Source organism: Raphanus sativus, chromosome 1, assembly GCF_000801105.2.
Source record: "Raphanus sativus cultivar WK10039 chromosome 1, ASM80110v3, whole genome shotgun sequence".
In the NCBI taxonomy this organism is placed as follows: Eukaryota; Viridiplantae; Streptophyta; class Magnoliopsida; order Brassicales; family Brassicaceae; genus Raphanus; species Raphanus sativus.
In genome coordinates this window covers 9,340,492-9,357,550 of record NC_079511.1, presented here as the reverse complement: position 1 = coordinate 9,357,550, position 17,059 = coordinate 9,340,492, and the positions used below count along the sequence as shown (strand labels likewise).

At 33.7% G+C, this 17,059-nt stretch overlaps 3 protein-coding genes and 1 long non-coding RNA gene across 6 annotated transcripts; all 4 read right to left on the bottom strand.

Annotated features, from left to right (window-relative positions):
* Positions 1–5,096: 5,096 nt before the first annotated feature.
* On the bottom strand, positions 5,097–7,698 carry LOC108841099 (wall-associated receptor kinase 2). Its single transcript, XM_018613883.2, has 3 exons — positions 6,809–7,698; positions 6,537–6,722; positions 5,097–6,452 (listed from the first exon to the last, which is right to left on the bottom strand). Exons 1-3 carry the CDS (start codon positions 7,641–7,643, stop codon positions 5,260–5,262), a joined length of 2,214 nt encoding a protein of 737 aa, XP_018469385.2. The 5' UTR covers positions 7,644–7,698; the 3' UTR covers positions 5,097–5,259.
* Positions 7,699–8,408: 710 nt separating this feature from the next.
* On the bottom strand, positions 8,409–11,813 carry LOC108839946 (wall-associated receptor kinase 2-like). 2 transcript variants are annotated; one of them, XM_057009821.1, is made up of 4 exons: positions 10,314–11,813; positions 9,873–10,046; positions 8,946–9,790; positions 8,693–8,862 (listed from the first exon to the last, which is right to left on the bottom strand). In XM_057009821.1, the coding sequence occupies exons 1-4, from the start codon at positions 11,149–11,151 to the stop codon at positions 8,830–8,832; spliced, it is 1,890 nt and encodes a 629-aa protein (XP_056865801.1). In that variant the 5' UTR covers positions 11,152–11,813; the 3' UTR covers positions 8,693–8,829. The 2 variants fall into 2 exon arrangements, with proteins under 2 accessions (XP_056865796.1, XP_056865801.1); XM_057009816.1 differs by having other exon boundaries at positions 8,409–9,790.
* Positions 11,814–11,942: 129 nt separating this feature from the next.
* On the bottom strand, positions 11,943–13,761 carry LOC108840101 (uncharacterized). 2 transcript variants are annotated; one of them, XM_018613029.2, is made up of 2 exons: positions 13,622–13,761; positions 11,943–13,432 (listed from the first exon to the last, which is right to left on the bottom strand). In XM_018613029.2, the coding sequence occupies exon 2, from the start codon at positions 13,423–13,425 to the stop codon at positions 12,175–12,177; it is 1,251 nt and encodes a 416-aa protein (XP_018468531.2). In that variant the 5' UTR covers positions 13,426–13,432; positions 13,622–13,761; the 3' UTR covers positions 11,943–12,174. The 2 variants fall into 2 exon arrangements, with proteins under 2 accessions (XP_018468531.2, XP_018468461.2); XM_018612959.2 differs by having other exon boundaries at positions 11,943–13,428.
* A 1,797-nt stretch (positions 13,762–15,558) lies between these two features.
* On the bottom strand, positions 15,559–16,659 carry LOC130511927 (uncharacterized). The gene is made up of 2 exons (XR_008945453.1): positions 16,558–16,659; positions 15,559–15,702 (listed from the first exon to the last, which is right to left on the bottom strand). It is a non-coding gene; the product is annotated as an uncharacterized LOC130511927 (long non-coding RNA).
* Between the last annotated feature and the right edge of the window lie 400 nt (positions 16,660–17,059).

Below are 17,059 nucleotides of genomic sequence, written 5' to 3'. Positions count from 1 at the left end.
CTCCTTGAGGTGTTTGATTTCTTATAGGAGATGTTTCTGTCTTTACCCGCAGACGCTTTCTAATCCAGCTATACAGACAGAACCATTTCAGTGGTACCGCAAGGAACGTTCAAGGTAACCCAACGGCTACGTTTGATAGTCACTCCATTTTTTTTTTCTGGTTGTATACAAAGATTACAACGGTTGGTAGGTCCAATGAATTTTCAAAATCTGAAGAAATTATAAATAAATCCAGGATATTTTTGATTAATTATATGGTTCTTGAATAGAAAGACCATTGGACATTTGGTCAACTAGTACAAGTCCATCTTCTTCGTCAACCCTCAGTTATCTGTCTTCTCTTCTTTCCTTGATATTTCTTTTTTTGAAAAAAAAAATCATATTAGTAAAAGAAGAGATATGTAGAAGATATAAGATGTATCATTATAAGTGAGTGAAGGGGTATGAAGGGGTAGGACTAGAACATCTTTACCGGGGATATCTAATTTAGAAGTTATAAAAGTACTTTTATGTATGTGTATCCTCTAGACTATATTTGAGAAGTGATTTTGCCACATGTATTTTCTACAATCATTTTCACAAAAATAATATGACATGGCTACTAAAATTGATGACATGTCTTATAGATTAATATGACATGGACAATTTTTGTCACATATCTTCTCTACAATCATTATCACAAAAATAATATGACATGACTAATAAATTGATGACATGTCTTATAGATTATTATGACATGGACAATTATACTTAATGTTAATTTATATTTTTGGTAAACTTTTTAAAATATGGTAATAACTCATATATTACATTTATTTTCGATTTATATTTTTGGACTTTTTAAAAATATGGTAATAACTCATAAATCATCATTAAAATAAATATATTCAATTATGGCATTTCAAATTTCGAAATATCATTTAAATTAAAAACATTTCAAAAACATATACATATTTTTAGAAAATTACAAAAATTAAATCATAAAATCAAATTAAATCGTAAAATCATTAGTTTTTTATATATATCTACAGATTTATAAATATTTTTTAATTTTAATTTTTGAAAATTATGAAATTTTCATCCCCTAGACTATATTTGAGAAGTGATTTTGCCACATGTCTTCTACAATCATTTTCACAAAAATAATATGACATGGCTACTAAAATTGATGACATGTCTTATAGATTAATATGACATGGACAATTATATTTAATATTAATTTATATTTTTGGTAAACTTTTTAAATATGATAATAACTCATGTATTACATTTATTGTCGATTTATATTTTTGGACTTTTTAAAATATGGTAATAACTCATAAATCATCATTAAAATAAATATATTCAACTATGGCATTTCAAATTTTGAAATATCATTTAAATTAAAAATATTTCAAAAATATATACATTGTTTTAGAAAATTATAAAAATTAAATCATAAAATCAAATTAAATCGTAAAATCATTAGTTTCTTATATATATCTACAGATTTTATAATATTGTTTAATTTTAATTTTTGACAATTATGCAATTTTACATATTTAATTAAAATAAATAGATTGAAAAATCGACCTAAGATTATAATTTTAAATATATACATGCACATTCTTAAATATATTTCAAAATAAACAAAATTGTTTTTATCTTAATTTTAATGTTCAGTTAAATCAGTTTAAATTAAAATATTAATAAGAAAAAGAAAATTTATAATATTAATAAAAAAAAATATAATTTATATTTATCTGTTAGAAAATATTTTAAATTTTTTTTACTGCACATGGTGCAGGAAAACACCTAGTATATTATATATGTATATGTATTGTGGAGTTCTAATATATTTTGAATTACTTTTTTTATAAATTTAGAACCCAAAATTATATACACATAAATATATTTTTAGATACTTTAAGGTAGATATCCTTAATAGAATGCTCTTAAGGGCAAATGTAACATAGACTATCTACAAGAATTTTTTTTAAATAAAATAAATAAAAATATGAAAATGAAAAAAGCTTGTACCTAAACATGTTATTTTTGGGAAACTCGAGTGATATGTTTTTTTTATCTTATTGGTTATTTATTTTAAATGCTATAATATATGCTAAGAAACCTTGTAAGAGTTTTGTACCACTGATGATGGCCTAAGAACATCCTTAATAGGATAAGTAGAGAGATATAGCTTAGGTGTTAAAACTTAATAAAATAATATAAGAAGTAAAATTAACTAATAATTAGTAATAGGATAAGTGGGAGAACCTAGCCAAAATGCTTCTTGTGTAGAACTCAAAATATACATCTCTCATCACTTATTTAATTTTTTACTTTTATTATAATGCTCTAAGATGCATTGAAATATACTGATAAAGATGCTCTAAGGCTCCTGATCATATCATGCTCTGTTCTTATAACTGAAAAATATACAACTCCATACACAAAAGTTGACCAATGGAGAATGTATTTCTCCAAAACATTTTAGTGGTTCTTTTCTTTCATATCAAGACGTCGGAATTATAGGTTCAGAAATTAAATGATGATGTTAACCTTACTTATAAGGAAAAGTCAGATATGCTCTTGGTTTATAATTCTACTAGGGATTTGTCCCGAGCTTCGCACAAGATTTTTGACTTTTTAATTGTTTGATTTGGTATTTGTTTTTATTTCAAACGTTTCATTACACTATTTTGTAAATCACTATTTCCGTATTTTTTATATAGAATAGAAGAATATTAAAAGTCACGGCTGACTAAATTACATAATGTCATATTTATATTTTTATGTGATTTTTTCGGTTTATTGTGTATTGTATCGCTCGTTCGGATTTTGCAATTATTCACTTGAAATTCTTTTGTTGCAATGAGAATATGCTAGTTTTTAGTATGCATTTTTTTTGCATTTTTTTAGTTTACATAATTAATTGGACATAGCGATCTTACATAGATTAAATTATGAAAACAAACTTTTTATATGTTTACAGTATTGATGATGTTGTTATAGTGACTTACATTGTTACAATGACATGTAATTGTTAATTTTGTCTTCTTATAATTTGTCAAGAAAGGTGGTAGTTTGTGTACTCTAACCTCATGAATCGAATTTTAGTACATTTCCAGCATATTTTACTTTTAGTTTTTTTTTCCATGTAAGCATGTCCATGTAGTTTGGGTACTCTAATTTTATGAATCGACTTTTTAGTTTTTTAATTTCACGTAAGCATTTCCAGCATATGTTTGGGTACTCTAAACTCTTTTCTCCATAACATCATTTTGATGTATAGGTAAATGCCATTGTCGTGTGAACCTTTTGTTGTTATGTGAAAATGTTCTAGTTATATACTCATATTTTCTTGTTAATTTTTTTTATTATATTCGTCGAATCTTCCACACTGCTTCTTGAGAGACCTCATGTCATTGGATCATGATATATGTGCAAGAATTCTAATGGATACACTGTTCATGTTATATAGGTTGACAAACATGGTAGTCTTCTGTGGCATTTGGTAGAATTAGTGTTGATTCCTTAACACTACGTACAACTATTCAAGAAAACAGTGGTGTGCGTGAAAAAAATGTCTCCCTAAATTTCTTAAAGGTGTTTTTCAAAATGTGAGAGACGATGTTGTAATTCATTTTTATTAGCCTTTTTCATTGCTTTAATAATGGTAATATGTGTGTTATTTTTATTTTTATCTATTAGATTTTGTTACTTTTTCAACAAAAATTGTTTTTATCTTCTATGTTTTTATGAATTTTTCTATTATTATTCGGTGTCTTACGTATTGTTTATTAGATTATGTATTCTTAATAAATTATTATTTCATTAAATTGTTAATTTTTATTTTTTTACAATTTATTATTTTCAATTTTCAAACTAATTACTGTAAAAAATAGTTATGATTATGTATTAATAATTTTTTATGATTTTATCATTTCATGTTAATTTTTTTTTGAGTTTGAGCTTAGTTAAATGAAAGAAAGAAAACAAATTTCATTAGATCCATTCATTTCTTTAAGTGACCTAAGTTCGATGAAACATGCGATTGTAACCGTATATTTAATTTTTTATTCTTATTATTTTCTCTATTTATTTTTACCATTCTTTATTTTTCATTATGTTATATAAATTTTATTAAAATATTATCTATTGACTAAATTTCCACCAAAATTAAGTTATATTATCTTTTCACTAATTTTATTTTATTTTTAACTAATTTTTAAATCATTATTTCGATTATGTATTAATTTTTGGGTGTGGTTTTCATCATTTTGTATAAGCTTAAACTTAGTGGTCAAAAAGGAGAAAATTAATCCAGGAGATTAAATTCTTGTCTTTTGTAGGCATGGGTATGATAAAAAGTGAAAAAAATAACGTAATGGATTTTAAAAATTTTATTTTTTGAATTTTCTATATTAATTTTTAAAATCTATATTTTTAGGTTCACTAAATTGTTTTATATTTACAAAAAATTGATGTCAATATTTTGATGGGTTAAAAAGGAAATATTCATTAATATATTTATGGATTATTATATGTTTGTTGATTAATTTGGATAAAATGTTAAGAAAATAAAAAAAATCTAGGAAAATTTCTAAATTTTGAAAAACTAAAATGATTTTTTTATGGGTGAAAAATGAAATATTGATGAAAATAGATTTGTAGGTTATTATATGTTTAATTTGTTAGTTGATTTGGTTTAAATGTTAAGAAAATAATAATTTAGGATAACTAATTATATTTTAAAGAACTATGCTTTTTTCATCAAAAATTACTATGAGTATGTATGAAAAATAAAATATTGATGAACATAGATTTATAGGTTATTATATGTTTTGTTAATAGATTTGGTTTAAATATTAAGAAAATGAAAATTTTAGGATAAATAATTAAATTTTAAAGAACTATGTTTATGTGTTCAATTTTCAGATAACCTTTATATGAGGTAGTTGAGACCTTTATATATATATATATATATATATATAGATATATAAACTGATTGTGACACTTATGAGGGTAACATCGCATTTCATATCTTAATCCCTGAGAGACACTGAACTTTTCCAAGACCAAATCTGATACCGAAATCTAGAGTACCAATCAAGAGAGTTATAAACACAATGATTAATGATCTAACGAATCAAGAATCTCAAGCACAGAGGGTTTTCTTAATGCCATTTCTTTTATTATGCACTTTAAATGCCTAGGATGAAAAGTAAGAGAAAAGAAACATGATCATGATCCAATGGAATGTGGCCTACAGTCTAATCAACGGCCAGCTTCAATGTGTAATCTTGTTACATTCTTGATGCTGTCATAGCCAGTGGTACCAGTATCCCCTTGTGCTGGTAAGATTTCAACACCGACCAAGTGCTTATTCACCTCTGGCTCATTATACTGATCCGACAACTCATGTTTGGTTTTGGCGACTCCCAAGGCCTCCAGCTGTGCAGCTACTTCTTTCATCCTTGGCCTCTCCTCTCCCATCAGTCTTGTACACTCAACAGCAATTCTTGCAGCTTCATGTATCTCCCTCTGATTAGACTCATTCATAACTTGGCTTTCAATAACCTCGTGCAACCTATCCTCTTTCATAGCACAAGCAAAGTAATTCACAAGATGTTTTGACTGTTGTGGTTGTTCAAAGCACAATGCCTTTTGGCCTGTGAGAAGTTCCATCAGAACTACCCCAAAGCTATAGACATCACTCTTCTCGTTCAGCAACCCAGTGTTGTAGTATTCTGGGTCTAGGTAACCGAGAGTCCCTTGCACCATAGTTGTGAGCTGCTCTTTATCCATAGGTATCAGCCTTGAAGCACCAAAGTCAGCTACCTTTGCTGTTAAGTTTTCATCCAGCAGAATATTAGCAGTCTTGACATCACGGTGGATGATTGGAATTGAAGCAGAGGAGTGAAGATATGCAAGCGTTCCAGCGATTTCCACTGATATCCTCAGGCGGTGCTCCCATGTCAAAGAAGAATTAGACATTGAACCGTGCAAGTGATCGAAAAGGGTACCACTGTTAATGAACTCGTAGACGAGCAAGGGAACTTCGGTCTCCAGACAGCAGCCCAGGAGCTTGACCACATTCCTATGGTTGATCTGTGAAAGCACAAGAACTTCGTTGATGAACTGCCCTACTTGGCTACTGTCTCCAAGCCGAGCTTTCTTTATAGCAACTACCGATTTGTCTGGCAATATCCCTTTGTAAACTGTTCCTTGGCCTCCCTGACCCAAGATTCTGCTTTCTTCATAACCATTAGTTGCTTCCTTCATGCCTTCTTCAGTAAATATTTGGACATCAACATTTGATGTCCCTGCTCCTGAGAGTCGCTGCCTCAACATGCCACCACCGTTTTGCTCAAAAAAGTGTTTTCGTAGCTCGGTGTTTTTTCTGTGCTTTATTTTTTGCTGTACACAGCTAACGACAAGCACGATGGCCAAGAAGCCAACCGTTGTTGCTGATCACACCACACATAAATAATTAGAGAGAGTTTTTTTTTTTCGGGAAAGATAGAATCCTGAACAAGTTAGGAAAGGGTTACCAAGAAAAATTTGAGTCCATCCATAGTATTCAGGCTTGTGTTTACGCATGCAGCTATTGTCGGTGGTATTCAAGTCGAAACCAGATGGACAACTACAAAGGAAATGCCCCATCATGTTTACACAAGCGCTGGATCCCGAACAGTTGTGTCTATAAATTGTACTACTAGTAGTACACTCATCTATGTCTGTCCCAAGGAAAAAAGATGCAACAAGAAATGTGTGAGGAATACAACCAAGACTTAAAAGAAAATGAAAAAAAAGACATAGTTACCCAGACAGCCTTCTGCTAGGTACGGATTCCCATCGTAACCGTCATTACATTTGCAGTTATACCCGGTTCTAGTTGTAGAGTCCAAACATACACTGTTCTGACCGCATATGCTTGTGTTTCCCGCTTCCTTGCATGTCTGGTTTCCGATAGACCAATCCAGTACCACAGGGAACTCGGTGACATTCCGAAGATTCAGTAGATCTGGGGAAGGAGAGAAGTTGAACATACCTTCTTCGACAAGAAAGGCGTAGAAGCAAGGGTTAGAGTTATTAACAGACGCGTCCCTATCAAAGCGACTTGATTCGATTAGGAAACGCTGGCTCCCATTAGAGACGGAGGTGTGGCAGCAACCTTCACCAGAACACAGCCCGTTTTCCTTTGGGGTGGAATCGCATAACGACAAGCATCCGGTTGAGTAGCTTCGGTCTCCAACAGCCGTGGTCATGACCGCGTAAGTGTTGCAACCCACGGCAGTGAAACTGTTCTTGTTGGAGAGAGTGAAGTCAACCAGAGTAGTGTTGTAGCTAATACTCTCAGTCACATCAGTGCTGTTGTAGCAGGTGAAGGATGTAGCCTTGAGGATGCGGAGTTCGCCGCTGTGAGAAATGTTGATCACTTGCAGGTTGCCGGTGTATAGCTTGTTTGTTGTTTCATTACAGGTGAGTTGGAAAGTACTCTGCCCGGGATAGTAACAACGTGGAGAAGTTCCAAAAGGGTACTCGATTGAGACGTTGCCGCATTTCGTTTGGCAATTTGGCATAGATTGGCCTTTGATAAGCTGTGTATAAGCAAGAGAGAAAATGGCCACCAAGAACAGACCATGCACCTTTTTCATCTCTCTTTTTTTTTCTTACTTTGTTAGTGTTTTCTCATACTCCTTGAGATGTTTGATTTTTTATAGGAGATTAACCTTAAGTCTTGAGATGTTTCTGCCTTTACTCGTTTTCTCAGTCATGACCATTTCAGTGTAACGCAAGGAAGACGTTTAAGTACCTTAACCCAAGGGCTACGTTTGGCTGTGACTCCATTTTTTTTTTTTGGTTGTATACAAAGATTACAACGGTTGGTAGGTCCAAGGAATCTTCAAACGTGAAGAAATGGTAAATACATTCATGAAGTTTATGTTTAATTATATTATTACTTTATAGAATATCGATAAAAAGAGAGCACTGGACCCTGGTGAACTAGTTGAAGTCCTTCTTGGTTGTTAGGATAAATAAGCATTTGGCTCTAGTAGAGTGGTTGGCTACGAGGGTATCAGGCCTGGCCCGCACAACATTGGCAACCGTCAATTATCTGTCATGTCCTTTCTTCTTTCTTCGATATTACCAAATGTACATTATAAATCATGGCATAGGCGTAAGGCTCCTGATAATATCGAGATCAACGGAGGATGTATTTCTCCCAAACGGCGATACCTAAGAGGTTTTTTCTTGTGTGTCAAGGCCCTCGAATTATGAGTTCAGATATGCATTGACAATGTTAAATTTACGCAAAGTCAACTATGCTCTTTGTTCTTGGTGTATTTATAGATTACAGATATTAATGAGTTGGAAAATCTGAAACACCCACCAACACTGCACTTTTCCATTACCAAATCTCATACTGAAGTGTACAATACCAATCAAGGAGAGTTATAAACACAAGATTAATGATCTGACGAATCAAGAATCTCCCAAGCACAGAAGGTCTTTTGAATGTCATTTCTTTTACTATATGGTTTAAATGTCTAGAATGAAAAGGAAAAAGAAACAAATCAGGATTCAATATGGAACGTGGCCTATAGTAATCAGCGGCCAGATTCAACGTGTATTCTTGTTATATTCTTGATGCTGTCATAGCCAGTGCTGCTGGTTTCACCTTGTGCCGACAAGATTTCAAGACCGAGCAAATGCTCCATCTCCATTGGCTCAGGATAATCATCCGACCACTGATGTTTGGTTTTTGTGACACTCAAACCCTCAAGTTGTGCAGCTACTTCCTTCATCTTCGGCCTTTCCTCTCCCGTCACTCTTGTACACCTAACAGCAACTCTGGCCGCTTCCTGGATCTCTCTATAATTATTCTCATTCATCATCTGCCCATCAATAACATCGTGCAATCTATTCTCTTTTGTGGCTGAGGCAAAGTAACTCACCAGGTGTTTTGAGTGCTGTGGCCTTTCAAAGCACAATGCCTTTTGGCCTGTGAGAAGTTCCATAAGGACTACCCCAAAGCTATAAACATCGCTCTTTTCATTTAGCAACCCTGTGTTGTAGTATTCCGGGTCTAGGTAACCTAGAGTGCCTTGCACCATAGTTGTGAGCTGCTCTTTGTCCATAGGTATCAGCCTTGAAGCACCAAAGTCAGCTACCTTTGCTGTTAAGTTTTCATCCAGCAGAATATTAGCAGTCTTGATATCACGGTGGATGATTGGAATTGAAGCAGAGGAGTGAAGATATGCAAGTGTTCCAGCAATTTCTACGGCTATCCTCAGACGGTGCTCCCATGTCAAAGAAGAATTAGATATTGAACCGTGCAAGTGATCGAAAAGGGTGCCACTGTTGATGAACTCATAGACCAGCAAGGGAACTTCAGTCTCTAGACAGCATCCCAAGAGCTTGACAACGTTCCTATGGTTGATTTGTGAAAGCACTAGCACTTCGTTGATGAACTGCTCTACTTGGCTATTGTCTCCAAGCCGAGCTTTCTTAATGGCAACTACAGAGTTGTCTGGCAATATCCCTTTGTAGACTGTTCCCTGACCTCCCTGGCCCAGGATTCTACTTTCTTCATAACCATTAGTTGCTTCCTTCATGCCTTCCTCAGTAAATATTTTGACATCAACATGTGACGTCTCTGCTCCTGAGAGTCGCTGTCTCAACATGCCACCACCGTTTTGCTCAAAGAAGTGTCTTCGGAGTTCGGTGTTTCTCCTGTGCTTTATTTTCCGTTGTACACAGCTAATGACAAGTGGGATGGCCAAGAAGCCGATGGTTGTTCCTGATCACATCACACATAATGATTAGAGAGAGCTTTTTTTTTTCCACAGAAGTTAGAATCCAGACAAGTGAGGGGAGCTTACCAAGGAAAATTTGAGTCCATCCATAGTATTCAGGTCTGCCTTTACGCATGCAGCTATTATTGGTGGCATTTAAGTTGTAACCAGGTGGGCATTTACAAAGGAAGTGTCCCACCGTGTTTTCACAGTTGCTGGAACCTGAACAGTTATGTCTACTAGTAGTACACTCATTTATGTCTGTCCCAAGGCAACAAGAGATGTATCAGGAAAATATTTTCAAAATGATATGTTTTAGATAATAATAGTAAATTGTTAAATTCGAAAAAACAATTGTTGTTTATTAAAATTTTGACTGCTTAAAAGTATTGAAAATAGTTAATTAATCAATAAAAATGTATTTATAAATAAAATTTAAAATATTTTTTAACATGTGTGAAAACTCTAAAATATACATTTTTTCCCAAACCTTGAGAATAACTCCTAATAAAAAAAAAGAAATGGTACCTTGACAACCATTTTCGTCTGAAAGATATGGATTCCCATCAAACCCTTCCTTACATTTGCAGATATATCCAGTTCCACGAACAGAATTGGAACATATGCTGTTCCCACGACATATCTTCCCACTTCCCACGTACTCGCATGAATCTTGACCAATAGACCAATCAAGCACCACAGGGAACCTCTCGATATTCCTCAGGTTCATAAGATCTTCTGAAGATCTGAAGTTGTACTTACCATCTTCAACCAGAAAGGCGTAGCTGCAAGGGTTGAAGCTATAAACAGAAGTATGGTTGGAAAAGCTTCTCGGTGAGACCATGAAGTAGTGGCTCCCTCTAGGGAGAGAGGTCTGGCAGCAACCTCCACCAGTGCATGATCCATTCGTCTCCCTTGGAGAAGTACATAATGACATGCATCCAGTCGAGTAGTTTCCAACACCGTCAGTGTTCAGAAACGCGTAAGTGTTACAGCCTACTGCGATAAACCTGTTCTTGTCGGAGAACGTTAAGTTACCAAGACTAGACCACCGGTTAACGCGGCCAGTCTCGTTTCCTTGCCGATCGTAGCAAACATAGGACCTAGTATTCAGTACGCGTAGCTCGCCGCTGTGAGAGATGTTGATCACTTCGTTGCCGCCAAAGATCAGCTTATTTGAAGGGTCACATGTAATATTGAAACTAGGATCTCCCGCGTAGTAACAACCTGGAGAAGTGCCAAAAGGGAACTCGATTGAGACGTTGCCGCATTTAGTTTGGCAACTTGGCATAGATTGGCCCTTGACTAGCTGTGCATAAGCAAGAGTGAAAATGGCCACCAAGAACAGACCATGCACCATGTTCATCTTCAACCTCTCTTCTTTCCTTTCTAACTTTGTTTCTCTTTAAGGTTTTCTCAAGTCTTTTTTTTTCTTTTTCTTATAGGATTAGGAAATAAACCCCAGTGTCTTGAGATGTTCTCTGTTAACGCAGCTACACAATCAAGACCATGTCAAATTGTCAATGTAACCAAGGAAGACGTCAAAGTACTCCACGTATTACCTTATATTATATTTATATCCCGACGTCTCGCCTGCTTTGATTTGACAACGTGACTCTTATATTTTGTAGTATTCAGATTGTTTATAAGGAATTATGTAAAGAAATGCTAAATATTCAAACTACATATGCTCTAATTATATTTAATGATTTCAGTAGAAAAACTATTTGGTAATCTAAAAAGATTAGTGACATTTGGTGGTCAACCATTTGAAGTTTGAACTGTCTTCGTCAATCTTCAAAATTTTACTGCACTTTCTATGATATTACCATGCAAATTCGCTCTATTGAGACTGTTTCTTGAAAGTTACTCCTCAGAATTATTATGGAGTATTTGTCTTAAGAGTTAAAAAAGTGTTGCTTACTATTTACTTTGAACAAGAAGCTGAAGAAGATGCAGTATTTGATGAAAATGTTCACTTACTACAGTGGCACAAGCAAATCCAGCAATGCCAAGATCTGACACTTCTGAAATCCAAGTGAACATGTCCTCTGAAATGGAAGCTCTTCCTCAACATTGTGCCGCCCTGAGTGAATGCATTGCACAAATCAACCTCGAATCATAACTACGGTTTGATAGACTTCTTGCATTACTAACTCTGCTACATAATTTTAACATTTCAAGGTTCTTATTTGAATAATACAAACAAGATGATGAAAAACAGGGTGAGAGGTTAAGGCAAAAGCCTTGGAGAACTGCTACAAACCCTCCACCACAGAAGTAACCACAATGATCTCTCACATCAAAGTCTCGAGATCATTTTTTAAATCAAAGCTAAATGCGTCTTCATTTATATACCAATCAAGAGAAGTTGAAGACAAATCCTTTGCTACAACTCAACACCCAATTCCCTTTGTTTCAACTCCAGTCCCATCCTATCATTCTCAAGCTTCATCCTTTCGTTCTCCACCCTCATCCTCTCCAGTTCTTGATCCCTTTTCTTACTAAACCTCTCCCACCTGAATCTCTGTTTCTCCAGTTCCAGCAATTCAACCTGGATCTGAAGCTTCTGCTCTTCTAACTGGAGAGTCCTAGACTCAATCCACTGCTTCTGCGTCAAAGCTGCTCTCTCACTCTCTTCCCCACCTTGAGGAAACGGCATCTGAGCCAAAGAGAGCTTATTACACTCCAGAGAACTCACGTTCTGACCCGGATGGTCAACATCTTCATGGCTATGACTCTGTCTTGCCTTCTTCAAAGCACCACCACCACCTCCATGATGAACTCCCCTACAACCCCCATGCGAAAAATCATCATACTCATCACCCTCCTCACCTTCCCCATCATCCTCATCAAGATCCTCAACTTGATGATGACTCTCATGATCATCTCTGTTCCTAAGCGCCAGCTTTAACGAACGCTGCAAAGCAAGGTCATGAGGCAAATGCAACCTATTCCCATTATGATAAGAACACATCTCCTCATAGAACAAGTGTTTAGAACTCATGATCTTCCTAACATCATCCTTCTCTTTATCATTCAAGTAACCAATCGAATCCAAAAGCGCAGGGTTCTCAACAACCTGACAAGAAGTCCCCCTCCCAAGCATATCGTTAAGCTTCTTATACCGTTTATTCAAGTCATTGAACTTATCCTCACACTGCTGAGGCGAAACATGGTACCCTCTCTCGGACATGACTTTGGAAACAGACTTCCACTTGCCCTTTTTCTGCAAAGCCGCGAACTTTCTCCTACTCCCACCATCCATACTCGAATCATCTCCTATGTAAGACACGGCGGTTATCAGCAGCTTCACCATCTTATCAGTCCACTTCACTCGCTGCCATGGAGACCCTTTGGTCGACTTCTCACCACCACCACCTTCCTCGTTGAAACTCGGCTCATCATCATCACTCACTGAGTTCTTATTATGTTGCTGCTCAGTAGTCATGGGCACGTTGTGATGATGATGATCACAGGTTTGAGCTGTAACCATAGTAAAGGGAAGACCTTCATGAAGCGGTTGAGAATTGTGTTGTTGTTGATGAACTCTCATGGAGCCTTGCAGATCGAATCCTCCTCCTCCGTAGGAAGAAGCTCCACCACGAACCACACCTCCTTGAGGGAAACTCCCATCCATTTCCTGTCTTAATCGAAGATACAAACAGATCATTAGCCGATTTGGGAAAAAGAAAAGCTTAAACCTTTTGTCACCAGAATGCGAAATCTCAAAGAGTGGATCTCTGTTGGATATTAAAGGTTGAGACTTTAGTGGAGGAATCAAGCAGAGAGCGAATCAGGATTGGAGATGAGTAAAGAGAGAGGAAGAAACTTACAGACAAAAGTTCGAACTTGCTTCGTCTTCTTCTTCTCCGGTCAGCTTCTCTCTCTCTGTCTGGATGCCAAAAGCTCTTCTTTTGTGTGAAACTTTGTTTTCTATTGAAGTCCCAAACTTTTAGAAATATTATTATTTTAGCTCCATCATTATTATAATTATAAATTTTACTTTACTTTATTGAAATGACAAAGTGATACCTTGTGATTGGACTTGGTTTTTTGTATAGTTGAATTCCACTATCATCAGCTTCTCCAATTATTTGAATGAGTGAATTCAATTTCACACAAAATCTGTCTTGATACAACTGATCATAATCCATTGTTGGACAGAAATATTATTCTATGATATCAGTTGAACAATCACAATTCTTTCTAAGTCTAATCAATGAATAAACTAATCAAGTAATCGATCAAGTTGCAAATATACGATTATTGATTTTACAAATTAAAAAGTGTGATAGAAAATTTACTAAAATTTTGACTTCAGATTTTAGACAATTATGATAATTTTTTTTTGAAATAATAATAATAATAAGTATTTGACAACTAGTATCATTTGACACTCTTTCATGTTACACAAAATATATTTTTAAAAGTTTAAAACAATTAGTTTAAAAAAAAGTTTAAAACAATATATTTAATTTTATATTAATTACAAAATATTTTGACATTATATATTATTTTATTTATCTCAAAGACTATTGATTAACAAATATAACTATTAAGAATCATAAATGAATTTTAGTTATTTTTCATTTTTTTTGTAGACCATTTTACAGACTCATGTGGACTCTGTAAACCAAACTGGGTGCTCTGTATCCATATGGACAGTAAACGACGTTTGTTGCCTCACACTGCGTGCTAAGCTATCCGCCTTGTGTAAAACATAATGAATACAATTATTTTTCATTATGTGTAAAAAATATTAATATGATACTCTTTGTGTAAAACATAATGAATACAATTATTTAGTGTTAAAATTATACCAAATTTGGTGTTTTGGTGTCAAACTTTAATTGTCATCTCCAACCATGACAACAAATATTACACCAAAAATAATATTATATATTATTTAACATTTTTTGTTTTAATAATTTTTATATTTTTATTATTTGAAATTGATAAATAATTGTTTGATCACACTTTGATATTATGTTTATAAATTTTTTGTAAGTATATGTTTATAAATTTTATTTACATTTATACTTTTATTTTAACAGTATTATACATGTATTTATTTTATATAAAATATTATATTAAAAATTACAAAACATTAATTATGAAAAGCACATAACAAAATAATATATATTTACTTTAATTAAAAAAATTATTAGTTAGTAATACATGTTTAACTATATTATAAAATAAAAAATATAAAAAAATGTATTTTAAAGTTTGGTAAATTTAATATTATTAAATATAACTTAATAAAATTATAATCAATATTTTAAAACAAAATAAATGATAATAATTATTTAGTATTTTTTATTTCCAAAAAAATATAAAAGTTCTATGATATTTTATTTTTTACAATATGAAATGATAATAATAATTTAATAATCTTAAAAATAAATATAAATAATATATTATATTTATATTTGGTTACAAATTTGAACTAATAATAATAATAATTGAGACAAATTTGAACTGATTAATAATAATAATTAAATTATACTATTCAATAAAACATAATAAAATATGTATATAAAATATTTGGTATGATGAATAGTGTTACACCAAATTTGGTGTAACACTATTCACTCTACACCAAATTTAGTGGGATTGTATCATTTTTAGTGTTCCATGGGAGATGAAATTATACTAAATTTGGTGTTTTGGTGTCTTTATATTTTAAATCTTATTAATTATAAAATGAACAATACGTTTAGTTTATTATCTCATTAATTAGTTTCTTTTACCGAATATGGAACATGGAAACCAGAAAAAGTATGTCTGAACTCTGAACTATGAAGTGAACCATTCTCGTGACGAAGAAATAATAACAGAGCAAAAAGATTAATAACCTTCTGAATAAGAAAAAGACAAATGGTTTTCTCAAATTTAGGAATCTGACGTGGACCTCTCTCATAAACTCTCCGCCTTCTCTCTTCTCCAAGAACTCTCAGATTTTCAGATTTGCAGTTCCGGCGGCTTCTATAGCGTCGGAGCTGTGCTTCCATATTTGTAGATCTTCTCGGTGTGGTTCTTTTAAGATCCATCTAGTATCTGTTTTTTTCCTCTGTCTCTTCTGTAGAAATCTTCTTGTGTTAAGTGTCTGGTTCTTTAGATGTTTGTGGGTTTGAGGAGAGTCTTCGGTTGTCTGTAAGATGTGGACGGTTTGATTTCTTCGCCGCTGCGGTGGCTCGTTGGATTGATTTAACTAGATTTGTAAATTTTTCTGGTGTACGGTGCTAGTTGATGGCCGTCTCTGATGTGGGTTGCTAATTCTTCCATCAGATTTAGTTAAATCTCTGTTTTCTGAGTCATTTGTGGTCGGCGTTTAGGTCTTTGTGCTCATATCTTCTTTGGTGTCTGGCTATCGAAGAATCTCCACTTTTGTATCTCCATGGTTGGAGCTGTTGACTCTGGGAAGAGGTGGTTCACATAACACCATTTTCGCCGGCTTTCGTCTCCGGAAAGTGGTGATTCCTTTACACCATCTTCACCAGCGTTTATCTGGTTTTATTAAGCTACTGGCTTCTGTTGGCGGAGTTCCGGCGTGCATGATTTCAGACTCCGGAGGAAGCTGTTGCCGTTCGATGGTCCCGTGGTGGTTGATGTTGACTTTGTTTGGCCTTAAACCTAGTTAAAATTAATGTATTTGCTGTTTTGGACTTTGTTAAGCCTTTGAATTTGCTGTAAGTGTTGGGTTTTGTTGGTTTTGGACTTTTAATAAAATACTAGATGACAAAAAAAAAAAAAAAAAGACGTGGACCGGACTAAGCGTGTGATAATTCTGACGCAGCCAGAAGGTTCTCATCTGATACGAGGACTTTTTAACGTGAGAGCATTTTTTAATAAACACAATTCAAATGTTATATGATTCTCTTTTTCATATACATGAAACAAGTTGGAAATTTTGTACTTTTCATTTACATGAAATCAAATATTGGACGAAAGCATCTCTAATGTTGCATATGATTTACTCTTTGCATAGAAACTGTGTGGATGGAACCTGACACTGATTGTGCATTGCTAAAAAGTCTTTTGAACATTTATAATACTCATGTATGTAAATGTTTATGTTAACAGTGATCTCAAAATTTTTTTATAAAATGTTTAATTTCTTCAAAATTAAAATACATTCAGAAAACAAAAATTCTCAAAATCCCAATTTGAAGGTTCGTTAGAGATGCTTAGGTCCAATATTTTTTTATTTGTGTTTGAATAAAAAAAGAAAATTATATTGGGCCAGGCTCAATAGGTTAAAGCCCAAA

Bases quoted from the DNA above. Each gene is read 5' to 3' on its own strand.
- LOC108840101 (XM_018613029.2), bottom strand. From the start codon at position 13,425: ATGGATGGGAGTTTCCCTCAAGGAGGTGTGGTTCGTGGTGGAGCTTCT.
- LOC108839946 (XM_057009816.1), bottom strand. From the start codon at position 11,151: ATGAACATGGTGCATGGTCTGTTCTTGGTGGCCATTTTCACTCTTGCT. The intron at 10,047-10,313 runs GTACCATTTCTT...GCCTTGGGACAG, and splicing joins AGACGAAAATGGTTGTCAAG to ACATAAATGAGTGTACTACT. The intron at 9,791-9,872 runs GTAAGCTCCCCT...TGATGTGATCAG, and splicing joins ATGGACTCAAATTTTCCTTG to GAACAACCATCGGCTTCTTG.
- LOC108841099 (XM_018613883.2), bottom strand. From the start codon at position 7,643: ATGAAAAAGGTGCATGGTCTGTTCTTGGTGGCCATTTTCTCTCTTGCT. The intron at 6,723-6,808 runs GTAACTATGTCT...TCCTTGGGACAG, and splicing joins CCTAGCAGAAGGCTGTCTGG to ACATAGATGAGTGTACTACT. The intron at 6,453-6,536 runs GTAACCCTTTCC...TGGTGTGATCAG, and splicing joins ATGGACTCAAATTTTTCTTG to CAACAACGGTTGGCTTCTTG.